The 21362-nt window shown below is 33.4% G+C and overlaps 1 protein-coding gene across 2 annotated transcripts in view; it reads right to left on the reverse strand.

The window, feature by feature from the left end:
- The window catches only part of LOC135843383 (paired box protein Pax-6-like), a 50270-nt gene extending 29543 nt beyond the window's left edge, over window positions 1-20727 (reverse strand). Inside the window, exons 1-2 of one of the 2 annotated variants that reach the window (XM_065361249.1) lie at window positions 20455-20656; window positions 13938-14396 (exon numbers count right to left, since the gene is read on the reverse strand). In XM_065361249.1, the coding sequence (XP_065217321.1) occupies window positions 13938-14271 (334 nt within the window). In that variant the 5' untranslated portion in view covers window positions 14272-14396; window positions 20455-20656. Of the gene's footprint in view, window positions 1-13937; window positions 14397-20454 lie in introns of both variants that reach the window. The other variant, XM_065361250.1, reaches the window with a different exon arrangement.
- Between the last annotated feature and the right edge of the window lie 635 nt (window positions 20728-21362).

A 21362-nucleotide genomic window follows, 5' to 3' on the forward strand; every position in this document is an offset into this window, starting at 1 on the left:
GCTAGGGACGTACGTACGAAGGTAACAATGCGCAAAAAACCTATAAATTCAAAACTCTAAATCAATAAGTAGAGTATAGAGAGACTAAAGACCAATGTACAAAGAAACGTTTATTCCAGTTTGAATCGTTCACATAGTACCTATTACTTAATTAGCCATTTATTCAATTAAGAAAAAATCAATTGACCTAAACGGAAAAGGCAAAACCGTAATTAACGATATAGGTAATGAACGTACGAGTAGTCTCGCGGTTTTGATTTTATGTGTGCATAAATGAACTTACGTACGGTGTACCTCTACCTATATATGACAAAAAGTACAAAAAAAACGTAACGAACGATAGAAAAGGAGGCAAGGGGGTGATCCAGTACAATATTTTCTATTTCAGTATAAAAATTTACGCCGCATTTGATATTACTGCAGGTACGCGGCGCGGTACTCGTATACTTACAAGAAGTGTACATCGAATAGGTATATAGTCGTCTTAGGTATATAGACGAGCAAAAGGTAAATAAGATATATAAAGTTAGCATTTAAAATGTGAACGATTAATTTATCTTGTAAAAAGTAGCGGCGCGCATTAACGATTCCGATCACGAGGCTGAAACCAAACAGGGATATAAGAACATTTTTCAATACGTGTTTAACATAGTCATAAATTAGTTCTAGACTTTTAGTATTTCGATACGTTTCAGACAGCGATGCTAAAACAGTTTCAAGGCAGAGGTGTCACCTACAAATTTTATCACACAGAACTGTTCTCAGTGCTATGTTGCTCATATAGTTAAGTATTTAACAATAATGTTACCCGAACCAGTATCGGTATTTCCACTATATACATATACGAGGCTATACGATCGAGCTTACTTACCACATTCCCTCCCTCACCATCTCCGACACTCTTCTGTACATTTTTTTTTCTTTTTATAAACTTTATGAACAAAAAAAATGTATTCAATTCGGATTAACTTCGAACTTGTCGTTTGTATTCGATGTTTCTTTTGTTTTATTTATTCTCATCTTTTTTTTTCAACTCTATTTACTTACTTTTACTCCTTTTGCTTCACTGTGATACGACGAAGAACCGTGCCTAATTTTTTTTTTACTTCGCAACCAAAATACGTAGGCGAAATTGTGTGATAAGATGATAGGTCAACACGTTGGTTTAAAATGCACTATTAGACTAAAGTGCAGTGGGCATTAAAGTGCGGTATCGTCGTATTTTTTTACCTAAAAAAATCTATAATCGGAAGTACCCATAAGATGAGTAAGTTGGGGAAAGGAACCTCGAACCACAGATTTTCTGACGAGAAAAGTATCCCAATCCACAGAAAAATATTGAACAGGATGGAGGGAAAATCGAAACAGCATTCAAAAACACATCACCATTCCCAATCCCAATTTAAAGTTCTGAATTTCAATTTTTAATTTTTTACGAATTTTTAAACATTGGTTTCAATTTGGATTTCTTTCCACGAAAATTTACAATTTGATCAAATTGATGAAGAGAGCTGAATTTAAATCCAAAATTTAATTTGACAATCATTTTTGAAAATAAGAAAAATAATCAGTGTTTGTGAAAATTGCAAAAAATAAGGTTTTTGCTGTGCGCAATTTTTAAATCTTTTTCACAGAATATAAATTTTTTGAGCAAAGTAAACTTTTTTAAATTTCTGGAGAAAATTCAAAAATCGCTGGAGACCCCCGAAAATGCCGAAAACTAGCAGTTGTTGATGTGATGGGAGTTGAATAGGCTGAATTAAGGAATTTTTCATGTCGTTCACTTTTGCTCAAAAAATTTATGCTTCATACAAAAGTAACATTGCTTTTGAATTGATTTTTTTTTTTTAATTCAGATTTTTACAAATTTGCCAAAAATTTAAAAATGAACTTTCTTGCTTGAAATTTTATTTAGGTAGGTACGTGTGTTTTCGTACCATGCTCGTCGATTTAGCTTGGTTTCTTCAAATTGGAGAGTGTGAATTCAAAAGGTTCTTCACATTTGATGAAAATTATTCTACAAAAGATGTAGGCAGACCTTTTTTTGTACTTCCTTCCTTGCGGAGGAGGGGGGGAGACGCTAAATTGAAGTTGCAAGTCTCTAATTTTCATACCCACCCTGCCACAGTGTATTGAGAAAAAAATCAAAGTAGGTAGCTACATAAATTATTTTTTTATTGTTAAAAAAATATTTGTGGAAATACAAACTACAAAGCTTTTTGAATGTACAAAATTTTGATCACTTTTCTTGCTCTTCAAGTAATAATGTTCCATAAATCGAAAATTTCAATGTGGCAACCTTGATAAATTTTGTATTTGGATAATTTTGACCAAAAAAAAATTCAAGATTTTTTTTTTTAAATACCAAAATTTATTTTTGTTTATTTTTTTTTAATTCTTTCAATTTTTTAGCTTATTATGACAATTTTTCGATATTTGTTTTCAAACTTTTCTTGGGGGGAGGGGACTGCGTCCCTTCACGCTCCCCCACAAAAAAAGTCATGGATAGGTATACAATTTGTGAATGAGAGTACAACGAATGAGAGTTTGTGAGAGAGTGGTTAGTGAGGAAGGGCTCACTGGGGAAGTGGAGAGGGGCACAGTAATTTGGATCGAAAATTCTCTCTGACTCCAAAAGACAGTTTTATTAGGTACCTATTGTTATTTTTCAATGTAATTTAAGATTTCAAAGGATACCTAGCCCTTGTCAAAGGGGTTGTATGTAGGCTACCCTCTCGAACCTCGAATATACCTATATCGTTTACACTTCTGAAGTTAGTCATCCCCCATATTTCGAAATCAAATCCCAACTTTGGGCTGTCGTAGAGGGAATCAAATATCTGCCACATTCGTGTGAGAATAATCGATAGGTATAATAAAGTCAATCTTGAAAGTTTGACTCTGCGATATCAGGTATAATAAGTAGCCCATGTAAGAAAAATCTCCAGTAGTGGTTTCAATAAGTTGCGAGTAATTTAAAACACGACAGCGTCATTCATTACACGATCGTTAGACTCGGTAGTGGATATTAGGTATATTATGCTACTGGGCGTTGAAATCAACTCGAATGTATTCCATAAACTAACTCCAATTTATCCACCTTTCTCGAATGTGTACAAATATCCAATAAAATTATCCTTTATAGATAATCGATTATATACAGCAGCAAGTAATACGTACATTACACATTGGTACTTAGAACTAGGTACCTAACTGCATTTACCATGACTGTGTAGCAGTGGCTCGCAGAATTACCGAGTAAGCGGCCTTAATAACTATGCTAGGTACCCGATTTACGCCTACTCCGATGGACACGCACTCCTCCATTTTAGCATACCATGCAATAATTTTCTTTAGCGAGTTACCTACCTATACCTATTTTACGTGAAAATATACCAGAGTTCTTCTCTTATTCCTTCGCGTGGGCCAATCATATAATCGTGCAGTATGCGTAATAATGTCGTCATGGTATGGATTCATTTATACCTATAGGTATATGTGTAGAACTAGACGCAGAGTTACTTGGACTATGATATATCACCTCATCCTAACAGAGACTTGTATAAGGTATGTAGATAGATAGGTACAGGATAGGTACTTCTAAAAAATGAGGAATATTATAAGCTCGAAAGGTACCGCTACCGTATGCGCAATGCGAATCGCCTAGCATATTATTATTACAACTATAATTGGCAGAGAAAAAAAACATCCAAGATGATATCATCGCAGGCATACCCATACCTTCGCAGTTATTGTGTTGGATTTGACGAGATAATTTGATAATTTTTGAATGAAATAATAATGCTTAGATGAAATAACTGTCAAAACCAGCAGCGTTCTTCAGCTACTCGGCACCTAGCAGCTCATTAAAAATTTGCCAAGTTCTAATGAATAAATTGCATAATTACCTAGGTATGTACCGAATGGGTATAGGTATAATGGCGAATAAGAAGCTCGGATAAACAGGCAAGTTTTTTTTTTCTGAAGTAATAAGATGTCGTGAAAATTGAGGAAAAAATTAATGTTTTGAAAATGTGTTTTTCGTCAAAATTGCAAAAAGTTCCACTTTTTTTGAAATCAAAATTGCCGCGAAAAATCCGACTGACCTATATAGTCTCACAGAATTTGCTTATGATACATTGAGAAAAATCCAATTTTGTTGTCGGATATATATAGCCTCACAAGAATTTGCTGATGATAGGTATACCTACCTACTTACAAGTTACAACCGGCTCTCATAAGCAATTAATGAAGGCATTGATAGTGATCACATCCAAATCATTGTATAAATAAGCTAATAACTTGGTTTTCAGCAAACAAAATGGTACTACCTAGGTATGTATTTAAATAAAACAAATTTCATGGCGTTTGGTTGGGAATTACAGTAGACTCAGACTTGAAATGTAATAACCAAGTAGGCCATTTAATCAGAAAACTCTACACATTAAGGTAACTTTGTGAAATTACTCACTCACATACTCTAAAAATGGCATATTTCGGTCTACATACTCGTATTTCATTCAAATATGAGCTATGGAATAGAACTTTGGGGCGGTAATCACAGCCAACTTCAAACTTCAATATGATATAGGTATAGAAATTTGGCAATAGGTGGAAATTTACAAATAAAAAGTACCACATGAAAATGAATGACTGTTTTTTTTTAAAATTTAAATTGCCAAAATTGTAGAAAAAACATTTTTGTTTTGTTTAAAATTCTCCTGAAAGTGTTGTTTTCTGGTTGCAAAGAATACTGCCTTTTTTGTCAACATTAGATACTGAAAAAAACAACACAATATTAAAAGTACCAAAAAATCTTACTTTTTAGCCAAATATCAAAAAACCGGGGTTTTTGCCAAACTATCAAAAACCCCGGTTTTTTGCCAAACTATCAAAAACCCCGGTTTTTTGCCAAAATATTAAAAACCCCAGTTTTTTGCCAAAATTTAAAAAAAACGTGTTTTTTTGCCAACATTTTGAAAAACCCGTTTTTTTGCCAACGTTTTAAAAAACTCAGTTTTTTGCCAAAATTTCAAAACGCCTGGCTTTATTGCCAAAATATCAAAAAACTTGTTTTTTTGCCAAAATATTAAAAAACCAGGTTTTTTCCCAAAATATTAAAAACCCCGGTTTTTTTGCCAAAATATTAAAATACCCTGTTTTTTGCCAAAACATTAAAATACCAGATTTTTTGCCAAAATACCAAAAAACACAGATTTTTTGCCAAAATATCAAAAAACACAGTTTTTTTGCCAAAATATTAAAAAAACACAGTTTTTTTGCCAAAATTTTAAAATACCCAGTTTTTTGCCAAAATATTTAAAAACCAGTTTTTTTCCCAAAATATTAAAAACCCCGGTTTTTTTGCCAAAATATTAAAATACCCTGTTTTTTGCCAAAACATTAAAAAACCAGGTTTTTTGCCAAAATATTAAAAACCCCGGGTTTTTTGCCAAAATATTAAAATACCCTGTTTTTTGCCAAAACATTAAAATACCAGATTTTTTGCCAAAATACCAAAAAACACAGATTTTTTGCCAAAATATCAAAAAACACAGTTTTTTTGCCAAAATTTTAAAAAAACACAGTTTTTTTGCCAAAATTTTAAAATACCCAGTTTTTTGCCAAAATATTTAAAAACCAGGTTTTTTGCCAAAATATTAAAAACCCCGGTTTTTTGCCAAAATATTAAAAACCCCGGTTTTTGCCAAAAGATTAAAAACCCCGGTTTTTTGCCAAAATATTAAAATACCCGGTTTTTTGCCAAAACATTAAAATACCAGATTTTTTGCCAAAATATCAAAAAACACAGTTTTTTTGCTAAAATATTAAAAAACCCAGTTTTTTTGCCAAAATACCTAAAAATTCAGTTTTTTGCCAAAATTTTAAAAACCTTGGTTTTTTGCCAACATTTTAAAAAACTTAAACACCTGGCTTTTTTGGAAAAATTTCAAAAAACAGAACATGTTTTTTTTTCAAAAATGCCGGAGAGTCCATATTCTTTTCCTAAATCGGCAAAATCCGGCTTGCCAAAATTGCAAAGCAATCCTCCTCTAACAAAATTGCATGGAAAAAGAACTTCTTACATTCAAAAATTAGATACGTTTTTGGCCTTTATGGCTCAGGTTTAATGACAATATTTAGAATATTGGATTCGAGGTACTGTCCCCGAATATGTAGCATTTTACAAGCAAAATAAAGTTGCGGATCAAAAATGTAGGTACCTACTTGAGTAGGTGGGTGTATACTGTATATAACATTGTTTCATAAACCTACCTGTTAAGTAGGTATACATGAATTTAAAGCTCCAAAGTCTGACTTTATTTTGGGGAAAATTAGAGGTAGGGTAGGATTCAGAAAAAATATGAGGTAGAATCTCAAAAGACAGAGAAAAATTTTGAATTTCCAACTTTTACTATTAGGAAGTTCAAATTTCAAAATTTACGTAGAAAATTTAAAAAAAAGTGTTAGATAATAATTGTTCATAATAGTAAGTAGGTATACCTACATTAGGTATAATAAATATATTTTTAGGTTATTTTACACAAGTTGACATACCTACTTAGACACAAAAACGTACCATAAAGTAAGTACATAATGCAATCCCCTGGAAAGGCAAAAAAAAAGCTTGAAAACATCTAAGGGGATGTAATATCTACATATCTACTAATAATCAATACCTATTATTCCCAAAATAAATTTTTTCAAAAAAAACCTTTTTTTTGATTTTTACTGTGCCTACCTACCTACTTACCTACCTAAATTTTAAAATTTGAAATCCCAGTAAAAAAGTGATGGTACAAGTTGGAGAACATAAATTTTTTCGCAGTATTTTGAGGTTCTTCCACGACTTTTTTGAACCCCCCCCCCCTTCCAATTGTCCAAACCCACACTAGTCTGAACCTAGATAGGTAAATAGAAATTTAGTTGAAATAAATTTTTCTCCGTAATAGAGTTTCTTTAATTACCTACTTACTTCAGAAAGTTACTGAGAAAATTTAAAATTATTTGAAGTGGAAAATGTTGAATACACGCAAATTCAACACAATAACCAAAAGAAGCATAAAATTTGTAACATGGTAAGTAAGTATTGAAGAAAAATAATTAGTTACCTACATATTCTGCTTTCCATTATTTTTAATTTCTCAAAAGAAGAACAGATTGAAGTTTTCGGTTATTTTTACCTATTCACGATGAATCGATTGAGCGATTAACTAAGCATTTGGATTTTGATATAAAAATATATAATACAAAAATAAGTGTTTTTTGCATCAATTTTTCCAAAAGTTTTTGCCCTTGTTCGACCACTCATTTTTTCCTTATTTTTATACAATAAAATAATACCTATAATTAATTACGTAGGTATCTACATAAGATGACGGTTTTTTAAAAAGAAAATTCCGTCAAATTTCACCTATTTTAACCCTAAAAATTTTGTTTTCCTCTTCCTTTGAGAAAATCTTAGCTACGCCAATGGCTTGACTAATTAACTTAGGCTTATCTAATTGAATTTACCCCTTTCAGTTTCTTCAGGTTGAGCCCCTCTTAAAAACAATTTCTGGATAGGTCTTCATACCCTAATCAATTAAGTATATATAGGTAGGTACTCAATTACCGATTATTTTCACAATAGGTGATTGGATTTGGCACAACACTATGCCAACCTATTTTGCGGAATAAAAGATTGGGGAGCCTGCAATTTTTCGGTCACCCGGTATAAAAAACGAACAGAGATGACTTCAATACCTTACAATCTAACGTCGGTATACAAATGTATAATCGTGTATTTAATTTTTCACCAAGCAGCAGAATCGACGATCAGTACATGTCGTGTCGTAACATTTTGGGAGAACCTGTGTTCGATTCTCAGTTAGGTTGGAAAACAAGTGATACCACTTCTAAATCTACATAAATCTAGTATTTATTTCAAGCTTAATTTGATTCTATTAGCGAGTAGCGACCAGCGATCACTGGCTATTATCTCTTCAACGACGACTTAATTACATCAACTCTTCGAGGCGCGTTTTCCTTCTTTATTCAAATTATTCCAATATGTTCGAGTATACGATTTATTTTATTTCTTTTTACCAACTTCACACTTGGAAAAAAATTATCTTTGATCTTTATAACATAATTCTTTCGGCGTTGAAAGGTTTTCTAAATAGCTCAATTCACACAACGTTTTGTCATCGCCCAGCTAATAAAGTATTTTATTAATGTAAAATAGTATTTGATTTTCAACATCAACATTGTTCACATTTTTAAATTAATGCGCGCACTCGCATAACCCAAATTATTGACTCGATCGCTGTTCCCTTCCCTGATTTAGGCTACCTTCTCATCTTTTTTTCTGATTTTTAATTTTTGTTGTTTTTAGAGATAGATACTAGGTAGGCAGGTAACTCGCGAGAATTTTGTGTAACTTTTTTTCATTATTCATGTCATACGCGTATAAATCTGTAAATAAAAAATAAACTAGTTCTTATAAAGGTATGTGCATATGGTGGAGCGACCGGTCACGTTTTAAAATTGATTTCCAATATCTTCGTAGGTTTTTTATTTTAATGTGCTGTTGCTGCTGCTGCTGCTGCTGTTGCTGCTGCTGCTGCTGCTGCTGACGTTGCAACTGTACCAACTTCACACTTCCAAATGCTAGATAATATTTATGTTTGTAACAAGCCGCATTAACGCACGTCGATTGATCAAAACTAACCAAAATGTGAACCCATAAATTTACTCGATAATTCAATGTAAATACCTATACCTATTACAGGTAATTGAAGGAGAACGGCGAATTTCCCAATTTTTACACTTCCCGAGTAAAACAAGTCAGCGTCAGATTTCACACATAATGTCGCATATAAATTATCGCTAATTACTTCAAGCAAATTCAATGCCTCTAGCAGTAGTAGGAGCAACTATAAGATATTCAGACATATTTTTCACTTCATACGCCCATCACGCTGTTTACGCACACATTTTCTATTTATCTATAACACTACCATTCGTTTGAAAGTAGGTACCGGCATATAACCTATTGTTCAATAAACTCATCCGTTCAGCGTGTAGGGATGTACCTAAAAAACCTATACAGAAGGCCATCAAACGCGAAACCTTCCACATCCACGTAAATAAGGAAAAAATAAATTAAAAAGGTGTTTAAAAGAATCACACTTCGAGTATTATTTGCTCTTCAACGAACGGCGCCTCTAATACATCAAAAAATTAATGAACCGTTTCTATAAGAAATTAATCATCGAGCCTTGTTCCCAGATCGGCGTGCCAGCGCATCGTTTAGGTACCTAACTAACGATATAGCTAACACCTGATCCGTTTAGATATGCGCTTTTACATGGATCTTTTTTTTTTCATGGCTATATTGGCTAGGTAAGTATCAATTGCTCATTTGGTACCCATCTTTACAATTTTTTAATGTTTTCAATGACTTTGAGCTCTGGTAAAGTTTTTAAAGGTATAGGTATCAATCAATAATTTTATGTAAAACCGTTGCGTTGTAATGACATCTAGAACAATAGTTCACTTTTTGACGTAGTAGGTAGGGAAGGGTGTCCTAAAACGTAGCAGTGCCCAAAAAGACGCACTGCAGTAGATTTCTGACAACTGGCAACACCGATGTAAAAACCAACTGGCTTCGTGCCCTTGCCTTTTTTTTTTTTTTTTGAGAATTATTGGCTCATGCGATTACTTCGCTTCAAAACCTTGCTACAACAATATCACTTACAATTTTGAAAAAAATAAAAATATTGTGGGTGAAATTCCTGTCCTTTAAGAAAATTTAAATGTCTTTGAACCAAAAAAATGTTTTTCCAAAAGCCCACAAAGGCACAAAAAAATCACAGAAATGAAGTTATTTGCATTCAATTTGGTTAAATTGATCTTGTTATCGAAGTCTCTGCATAGTCTGTATCGATATTCAGGGAATATCAATCAATACCCAAAAGTATCGATTTTCCAACATACAAACCGGTCTGGATAAACGAAAAAATGAAAGTTTTAGTTTTCAAATTTCAACCCCTTACATTTATCACAGCTGACGACCTCAAATCTATCTTCACCCAAAGCACACTTAAGAAATGGCAAAACTTTTGGTCCCTCCAAACCACAAACAAGCTCTTTCAACATAAAAAATTAGTCCATCCTTGGAAAAACCTCTCCCACTTAAACAGACTTGATGAAATCATTATAACCAGACTGAGAATTGGCCACACAAAAATCACACACAATCACCTCTATGAAAAGACCCCAAAACCCACATGTCAGTTCTGCCTGTCAGAACTTATATCTGTCCAACACTTACTATTTCACTGTCCCTCCTTGCATCAGCACAGACTATCCCTACAAATAGATGAAAGATCCCTATTCATACCAGACGACCCTTCCGAAATTAAAAAATTCTTAGATCTAATTAAAAAACTTGACCTTACCAACTCGATTTAAATCCCATACGACGGGTGTAATAATCAAGTAATTACAAACACCCAAAAAAAAAAAAAAAATTTCAATATTCAGTTTTCAATTTTTTTAGCTTTCAGTTTCAAATTTTTCCCTTTTTATTCAGTTCCAGTTGCAGTTTTTTTCAGTTTTAGTTTCAATTTTGCTATCGTTTGTTATGTTGAAAAAATGAGTAAAAAAACACAAAAAGACGTAAATTTTCAATATTATTATTCTTTATCTAGAAACACAAAAAATTGTATCGCCCCAACATTGACAATTTGAAATTTATACATTTTGTATTTGAGCCTTGAGAGTTGAAGGGAGGGAAGTTGACATTTGAATTATAAAAATAAACTCGCAAAGAAAAGGAAAAATGGTCAAAAAGGGAAAATGAAAACTGAAAGAAAAATTTTTTAAATTTCAGTCTCTGTATTTCAGTTTTAGTTTGATTAGTTTTCAATTTTAATTTTAGTTACAGTTTCCCAACCCTGCTTCTGATGAATCAAGCAATTAACAGAAAGTTGATCAGAAAACAGTGGCGTAGCCAGAAAGTGACTAATTGTGAGACCATCGCCCCCCCCCAAGCGAGCAAAATTTTAAGTAAAACGTGAAGAAATTAACTTCTTGAAGTACTTATTAATAGGGTCTCATTACAAGATTGAGAACTGAGCCTGACTCCACCAGTGGTATTTGCAATTCTGATTGTTTGATTCTGGCCAAAAAGTGGAGTATCTTGTTGGTTTTTAGCCATATTTGGAAAAGTCGAATTTGAAACTGTTTCTCACATAATCAGAGATAACTGCATGGGAAAACACCCACTGATTGAAAACTGTGTCTGACTCAACCACAAGTAATTACATATGGGATTGAAAGCACCCATTGATCGAAAACTGTGTTTGACTCAACCCTAGGGTCCTTACTTGGGTCTAATTATTTTACTTTCCTTTTCATAAAATCATCATATCGTAGGATTACAGGTTTTCAGAAAACTACCTCCAATTTCGATTGTTCATGCCTAAAAACCTGGTTTTACCCCCTACTTAATAAAATGCTAGCTACGCAACTGTATGAAAATTAATCAATATTGCGTAGCGAATTTCCAATACCTACAAATAGGTATATTATTCAAAAAGAAAGTAAACGAAAAAAAATTCAATAGAATTATAAGCAAAATCTTCTCAAAAGCTCAAAATTGGGTAGGTACATAAAAATCGCTCAATTTTTTGAATTTTTCATAAAATTTTGAAATTTTGGTTTAAAAAACTTTTTTTTTTAGATTTTTAAAAAATAGCTAAGGGTAAGGGTACCGAATATCGACCCCCCTCCAATCCGACCCCCCCCCCTCCAACTCATCTGATAAAGACATTTTTCTTATTCCTCTTTCACAGAAAAAGCGATGTGAGACCAAAATCACCACTGTAAAGCCAAATGGTGAGAAATGACAAGCAAAAAACGAAAATCAGAAAGTCAACATTTAATTTTTAATTTCGTTCGAAGTGAACTTGTGAAAATATTTTTTGGCGGATAAATTTTGTGTTTTAATTTTTATTTAAAGCGGACACTTGAACGAATAATTAGTGCTAATTACTTTTTGGATAATTTCAACGGTGAGTTTTCAAATTTCTGGTCAAAGTTACTTTTCTGAAGTGCCCTAAACTCGACCCCCCCCCCCTTGTTTTGGAAATTTCAAGACTTTGTTTTTTGATACAGACATGCCAAAAGATAAACCAAAATCGAAGTTTCCAGTAAAATATTCTAAGGTACTTTTATGTTGGTAAGTCAAGTACCTATGTAAATATTTGTTTTAACGTCTTCAGACTTCAATTTTGGCGTTTTTTACTCATTTGTAAATTTTAACACGTTTTTTGAGGGGGTCGATATTAGGGTCACTTTTTTTTTGGTAAGTGACAAATTTTCATAATTTTGTAAAAACGTTCTAAATACCTAGGTATACTTTATATTCAGGTATTAAGTAATAAATATTTGTTTTAACGCCTTCAGACTTTGATTTCGGTGTCTTTTTACTCATTTTTAACACGTTTTTTTTAGGGGGTTGATGTTTGGGTCACCTTTTTTTTGTTGAATTTTTGAACTTTTTCGGAAAATGTAAAAAAAAGATAGTAGGTAAATGAAAATGTTGGGTTTTGGGGCTTTGGGATGTTGAAGTTGAAGTAGAGACATGTCAAGCTATCGTTTAAGCCATTGCAAACATTTTTTGTGCAATACAATACGTGGCGATTTATTTAAAAAATAAACTAGGGGGTCGATATTCGGTACCCTTACCCTTAAGTACCTATTTATCTGATACACAGCTAGTTTTTAGGTATCGGTTCATTAATACCTATCGATGAAATATTGCAATTTTTTCTCAACTTAGTATTAAAAAAATGTCGATAAAGAATCGACATCACTATTTTTTGGTTATTGGTTTTTTCAACTGCAGTCACGAACCTCACTTGGTTGTTAAAACCATCCGTTTTTTATTTTTAAAAAAAAATGAACAGAGAAAAAACATTAAAAATTTCATAACTTATTTATTATTTTGCCAATCCCAGTAAACAAAATTTTATGATAATAAGGAAATAACTTTTGGAGGGGAATACATCTGCATACAATAATTTCTCACCCCCTCCCCTCACTCTCCTGAAGCCATAAAAGTTTCTCTCTAGGGTCATCTAAATTACCTCTTCAGAGGATGGTTTTTCGCTTTTCGGCCGTCATCATGGGTAAAGTTTTGGCTAAAAAAGAAACAATACCTACCTAAGTACCCATTGAAATAACTACCACATGATAAAATTTCCTGACACACTTTTATCACAGTCGAGAAAGTGGAGTATCCAGCCTTTTTCTTGAATAGACGCAGAATTGCCCACATCGGTGGTCAAGGGTGGGCTGAATAGCTTGAGACGGGTAATTTTTTATTTTTTGAATGAAAATACCAGTACAGGAAAAGGCTGCGGAAAGCTAGCAGAGTAAGAGTTGGAAATTGGAATACAAAAATGATAGGATCATTTTTTTTTTGTTTTTTGGCAGGTCAACAATTTTTTCAAGAAAGTCTGGCCCATCCAGACATCCCTGAACTTCAAATTTGCCAAATCCGTTGATGATTGGGTGCGTGTGACACCACCTCCCTATTTTAATCCCTTGGTTCAAATGCCACTGTAAAGACTTATGATGAATGACAGCACCCTCCTACGTTGTAACTTGTATACATCTATCCACGAGCAAAATTGGAAATTTGAAGCAAATTGGCATGGATCCCTCATGCGCTGCAATTTTGTATGATTTAACGCGAAATGATGCGCATGCATTAATTGGTTGTTGTTGTTTTTTTGCTTAAAAATACATTTTTCCAATACTAATCATGTTAAAAAAATTTATCATTATTTCAATGTACCTACCTATATAAGAATATACACGAACGACCAAATCATTCTTAACAAATTACCCATAACCCTTTAGAAAGTAATCAATCAACTCACCGACTATACTTTGAGCACCACCAGGTAGCACTGAATTCAAAATTGGTAGAGAATTTGAGATGGACGCGGCTGCTGTAAAATTAGCAGCCGCAGTAGGCAAATCGAGTTTCCAATTGGACGGTAATCCTCCGACAATGACGGCGTCGTCGGAATTCAATTCGTCCGAATTCTTGGAGCTTTTCTTGATATCTTTACATAAACTAGAGACTGAAAAATCACTCCACTTGGTAGTAGTAGAGCTGTTGTTGTGGGCAGACACTGCGATCGTTTCTCCATCGCTGGCTGGCGCGCCGGATTTAGCGCCTGTTATCGTTGTTGGCGTTGAAATTAACATTTTTCACATCGTTCGGTCAAACGCAGGTATCATCGTACAGGTAATTTCATAATTGAACGCGAATCACAGCCTCAATTTGAGCGATTGCCGATGCTCAAACATTTTCAAGAAGAAGAATCACCGACCTATAGAAAAAACAATAAACGAACATAGCATATGTGAGAAAGATTGCATGAACCAATCTATACACGAGTGAGACTCGTAGGATACACTTAGCGACATATAACGTATAGTTATAGATACGATAAAACAAAGCTACGTAATTAGTCGCCAACATCAAAACGAAAGAACCAAACACAATTTCTTCTAACGACTGAATAAGATATAAGAATTTGGACTCTGAAAATAATTTACATTTAAACTACCACCGGTTTTTGTTATGTTTATACCTCTCTTTCTATCCTATCTATGTAGTATATTCGACAACACGACGATCTCGTATTTAATCTACTGCTAAGTGTGAGCTGGGGAGAGATAAACAGGCAGGCGATAGGTATCGTATAAAATCTCTCATTTTTTAATAGGCGTTAACTGCATACTCGTGAATATTACAGGTGTTATAAATATCGTTGGCGATACGCTGCCTAATTTAAATTGATTTAAAGTGTTTTTGCCCGCATTTGCTGGGTTTTATACTGCGCCCACAAAATTTACTGCCGCGATTATTGTATAGACATTTTTTTCTACTTTTACTCAATGAACTCGGTGAAATACTATATACCAATACCTAATACCGGCAGTTTATTTTCTCTCGATAAAATACTACATTAGATTACTTTATGCACACACGAGCATTCATCTGCGATAGAAGGTAAGTATAAGGTACCCAGGGTGCGTCTACGTTTACGCAGACTGAGCAATAAAACAGTAGAAAGAAAAATTTGTATACCTACCTACTTACGTTTTAATAACGTGCACAATATTACACATCTATACTTATCCATATGAAGTACCTAGGTACTCCTACACCGTAAATTATCAACTTAGGTACTCGATACGTTTACACTATTGATGATTTTGACCGTATTATGTAATTTTAATCACTCAACGAGCTCAATTTTATGGGTATTTCGAATCATAAAGTTATACGCATACGTCGATTTTTTTACGTACGATAGGTACGTACGTGTAAGTAATTTCCAACAAAGTTAATGTACCTCTATTGATTAAAATATAGTATAACGTTAATTGATTGTTTTTGTTCTATAATCCATATTGTGCATCCACGTAAGCCTTTAGCGGTGCCCGAGGAAAATTTTGGAGATTTCAAAAAAGTTCGATTAAAAAGGAAGGTTCAGGAGTGTCACGAGCCGATTCGAATGATACGTTTTGCCTATTCATCTACCTAATAGGCTAGATACTTGATCTTCCTGAAACGTGCTTAATCTGGAAATTATTAAAATGGCAAAACCAAATCGATGTTTTTGTTTTTGACCACTCTGGTCCAATTCTTCAAAGCGAAAAAAAATCGTCTTTTACAAAATGGCACACCTACTCGAATCTTTCATTGAAGGTGCTATGGGGGAATACAATTTTCAAAGAACTTCAAAATTTCGATGATTTGTCTAGACAACTTCACAAAATAATATATTTTTTTACTTGTCTCAAGAAATTACTCATAAATTCATCTTTAAACTGATCCCAAAAAAATTGGCTGCTTAACGCACACAAAATATTTGTATGTACCTATTTAAATCAGATTTTTCTGGCATTAATTAAGTACCTACAGTTGTAAATTGCAAATTAAGATCCACTATTACATAGGTATAGCCATAGGACCAGATTTAAATATTTTTCGTTCTAAGCAAGTTTTTTTTGCACCCTGTGATCCCCTCCCCCTTCCGCACCACCAAAAAATATCATAAATGGTATAGAAACTCTTGACTCAAACAAAAAAAATCAGAAAATCGTATACAGTAATAAGTACTCCGCGAAGGAAAATTTCAGTCATTGAATTAGAGGTACAGGGTGACCAAAAAATAGTTAAAGTAAAAATCAGCATTTTCGTTTCTAAGAGTAATAAGAACTGTGAGAAACTCGGAGGGTTGCATAAATGTAGTAGTACGATTAGGAGCTACACAAGCAACGTCTTTGGTTTCTCCGAAGCAAGGCTTGTTTTGGGAACGCAGTGTTGCCAACTTAAAAACTTGATAATTAAGCGAATTTTGCGGAATTTAAAAATAATAAAATATTTTAGAAGTAGTCCATGGATCTGGTAGAGGTTGACAAAAGAAACAAAAACCGCATGTAAACTTTTTGCTTGACTTGAAATTTGAAAGGGGCAATGATTCGGATTTCAATGTTCAAATTAATGAGTAAATTATTGTCTCACTATAAATTTTAAAACAACAGAAATTTTTTAAGATGGTAGGTATTTGAACAGTAATGGACCAAGAGTGACATAGCAATTTGGATTTTTTGGATAACTTAATTAGGGAATTTTTGACAAGCATTTTTCTACTTTAACTACTTGTTGGTCACCCTGTATAATTTTCTAGAATTCAAATCTGCTTAAATTTTCCCTAAAAAATCGAAAATTGATAAAACAGAGGAAGATAGTTGTGATTTCGTTTATCACCCATTTCTAGCCTTTCAATTTCTCGTTGAAAGTGCATCCAAAAATACACCACCAAGCTCGAATTCGCGTGTTGAATTTCTTTTTTCAATTCTTGGCGAATTTTAGAAAATGTTGCTACCAAGCAGAATTCTAGAACGCCCTGTTTTCATTTTCTTGGTATCTATTTTTCAGTCGAAAAATCCTCAAAATATGTACTTGATGCCTATCACTCGTATTAAATTAGACCAACCGTATACTCAGTCGATTAGGAAACAAACACTCGTTCTTTGACTGAAATTTGAAATTTCAGCCACTGAAATTCATATTGAAGAGACTGGTAGATAAGCAAAGCGATTTTTTTTTAAATTTTCCATTCCTCAGGCAGCATTAATATCTGCACACCGAAAACTTCTAAAATTCACCAAAAATCAACTTCAGCAGCTAAAAATTGAGGAACGAGCTTTTTGGAAATGAGTAGGTATATTGCACCATTGTAACACTACACTTTATTCTTCAAGAAACATTGAATAAAATTTTGAAATTGTTGAGAAAAATGGTGAAAATCTTCGATGTTTGAACAGTTTTTGATATTTTATTCTCAATGATCATCCACATGGAAAAATTCTAGAAAAATGAGCTAAGCATTCGGTGGCGCAAATCGTATAACTCCTTCATGCATTCTTCATAGGTAGTTCCCGAAAAACTCGATCACGGTTGAAATTGCCAGGTAAAATCGGAAAACAAAATTTTTCATAGACGTATAACTTATTGCTCCTTTAATCCAAAAGGTAGGCAAACATGTGTACTGCTGCACAGCATGAGTTGCCTATTTATCAGATGGAAGGATGTGGGTCACCTACAGAACACCCTGTAGAGTAAAATAAGTATTGGAAAATATAGATAGGTATAGGTATATAGGCAATAGATAGCGATTAGGCTATTCCACTTCTTTAGGTGGCTGCAACCGACCGGATGAAATTGGAAAAGTGAAATATTTTGGAACCAAAAATGAAATTTAAAAAAAATAAAATGCATACGTTACCAAAAATTATTTTTAGTGGAATCAAATGCAAAGCCTTGAAGGGAAAAGTTCATTGGTAAGTATCTGTTTCAATTTTTGAAATTGTCAAAAATACATAAAAAAAATAGACTTCTTGTAAAAAAAAAAAAAAAAAAAAGAGCTATCTACCTATAAGTACAGGTATTAGCCATTAGGTATAGGTAATTTAATTGCATTAGGATTTTCGAAAACTTCAGTCCTTGCAAGATTGAACTTTCCAAACATTTTTAAGTAAGCATTAGAAAATAAAAAAAGAATAAAATCAGAAAAGTAAACTCCTCAGTTGAAAAAAACATTGATTTTTCACTTCTCAAACCACAAATTTTTGAGAGCCTCATCTGCACTTGCTTCGCTTGGGGTATACTCGTAGTTCGATTTTCTTTTCCCGAATTTAAATTTCTGAAAAACCCATTATATGTACTAATTTTATACAATTTTGCAGGGCCCTTGAGAGCCAATGCGGGCCCGGGGCAATATATTAATTTGGCTCCATTTCTAGGGACGAAACTATAAAGAATTTTTTTAAGAAGAGAGGGGATTTGACTGAAAATTTTGGGAAAATTCCAATTTTTACAAACATTTTCATTTTCTGTTTTGGATTTTCGAGGGCTCAAATGTGATTTTTTTTTATTACCCCGAGCAAATCAAGGGCGAAAGTTTTTAAAAATTTGATTCCGACGGGCCTAAAAACGATGTATTTTTTAGGAAGTTGATTTTGAAAAAAAAGAGAACAGGCCCCAGCGAAGGGAGTGTGAAAAATATTGAAAATTTAAATTGTGAGATAACTAAAAACGATTGCTTTTTTATGCAAGGAGTTTATTTTTTGGTTTTTAAAATTTTGGAATTCGAAAGATATTTTTATGGATGTTAATTTTGAGAAAGAAAAGAGAGCAGACTAAGGTAGGGCGAAAGCTCTTGAAAATTTGTATTTCGAGATACATAAAAACGATACTTTTTATGCGAGAAATTTATTTTCTCACTTTAAAACTTCAAAAGTTGAATGATATTATGTACCTAAATATTTTTTTTTAGAAATTTCAATGTCGAAAAAGAAAATAAAACAACTCCGAATGAAGCGTGGGCAAAAGCTTTCGAAAATTTGTGTTTTGAGAAGTTCAAAAACAGAGTGTTTTTTCATCACAGACTCTTCTTTAGCCGGGCCCACCAGAAAACGCGGGCTCGGGGCGATCTGTCTCCTCTGCCCTCCCTCTCGACGTCCCTGTAATTTTGATTCCGAAGAAATAATTTCTTCAAATGAAAAATACCTATTGTTTTTTTTACCTCCGAGATTAAAATTTATGAAACATAGCATTTCCTGTTCAAATTCTAAAACTTTGATGTCATCATAAAAAACTTTACGTAAACAACATAGTTTTTTACCTCTCAAAATACGAATTTTCGATAGCTTTCGCCCTCGCTTCGCTTGTACCAATTCGTTTCTTTTTCCCAACAGAAAAAAATTCCTTGTTTAAAGCTTCCGAAAAACTCAAAAAGGAAAATGCCCAAGAATTTCCAATTTCTATCAAATAATTATAGTCATAGGTAATAAATAGGTAGGTACCTATTGAATGTTATAGATTAATTGACAAAATTGTCATTTTTATCCCTTATTCCGCGGTATTCCGGTCGCGATTCCTCTAAAGAAAACCTCAAGTTGGTTCCTATATTGTACAAGTATATTCTTCGTTGGTAGCCAAAATAGGTACCTAACTACCTACCTATACATTTCAATTTGCGAGTTGTAATTAATATGCGTGCAATTTTCATTGTGGATTACACAAATTAAGGCAATTAAACACTTGAGAGGCTACACTCATGTCATATAAAATTTCAAACATGGCTAATGAAAGTATTTCGTTAAAAGTAGGTATGAATCAATCCACTTCAATTATTTTCCTTGTATCTACCTGTTGATGAATCATGCTCTCATACTTAAAATTTGAAAAATAAGTACCTAAGTGAAATCGCTTCACACCAAATCGTCGAAAATAAAGCTAAAATTAGACACAAATCAATGATTTATGTTGCCATAATACGCGATAAATGCATAGTAGGTAGGTAGGTAGGTACCTATAGTTTCTAATATATAATACGTACACTCCTTAGAGGTACTAGAAATGGCTTATTGAATTCTTCATTTAAAATTATTAGGTAATATTCAATATAGGTATTAGGTAAAATCAAATTCAATTCAGCAGCAGATAGGTATGTACGTAGATAGGTGTGAGGAAACATTTTTTAAAAACACGAGGAGCAGCGATTCCGGTAGCATCACTAATTGCTTTGCCACCGTTTACGTCAATGAATTATCAATATGAAAAGTTAAAAACCTCCACCAAAGTTAAATTTTTCGAAAAACAAAACAAAATAAATGAACATTTGCGTTCGTTATGCTCACACCACATAGTCATAAGAGCATTGGATCAATGATTCCTTTCACTATAAGTACATTATACACATTACACAACTATACACACGCTCTATATACAAATGTAGATAGGTATAATAACTAGGTATAGGTATAGTTAATTAAGTACGCTGATATATACATAATTGATTATCCTACCTCATAGATTCGTAGAAAAAGTTCCAAATTATTTCAAAAAACCTGCACAGAAACGATTTAAACGATTCGCGCAAGTTAATCAAACCAAAAATTACGATCAAAAACGTAAACACAGCACTCTTGAACGTTAAACAGTCACACTGCACGAACGAGAAAATCGACTTGCACGGTTGCACACTAGTGACGCAGTCGCAAAGTTAGCCTATTCCAGTGGTTGTTGTATTGGGCGGTTCACTGTCATGTATAAAGCATTCCCGACTGCTGATTGCTTGGCTAGTGAAATAGGCGGTCTGAATAGTTTAACTTCTCATCGAATCCAGATAATTGAACGGGGTACCCGTACCCCACTTTATAAAAATGCCGCTCATCTGCTGATCGCGGATGGCCAAGCCAAGCACCCGAAGATAAACCGAGTTACGTCTTAAAACGACATAAATTTTAACTATTAAGTACACAGGCAGAGAAGCAGAAGACAAACTGATGGTGAGCCTGAGCGGCGGTGGAATCTGGCAGACGAACATATACCTATTCGTATTCGTATTCGTAATATCTAGAAACCATACAATGCGGTCACGTAGCAGTACTTTGAAATGAAATTTATATGTTCATATGGTTACGGGAGGCTGCGTAGTGATTTGAAAATAAACGCCAGTTGAATTATTGATTCTGTTGGCAATATCTAAGTAGCTACAGTATCTTTGATTTCTGCCACCAGATAAACGATAATGAGAGAATTTCCAGCGAGAGAAATGAGTAGGTACCTTCATGCATGAAATAGGTACCTATATACCTAATTTGTAAAATTTTGGTACCTATCGTTTGTTCCTGAATTTAAATCGATAATTTATTTCTATATGCTCCCCGTATAATCATTTTCAAACGTCATAGCTACTGACTGTCGAATTTTC

This window comes from Planococcus citri, chromosome 4, assembly GCF_950023065.1.
Source record: "Planococcus citri chromosome 4, ihPlaCitr1.1, whole genome shotgun sequence".
Taxonomy (NCBI): domain Eukaryota; kingdom Metazoa; phylum Arthropoda; class Insecta; order Hemiptera; family Pseudococcidae; genus Planococcus; species Planococcus citri.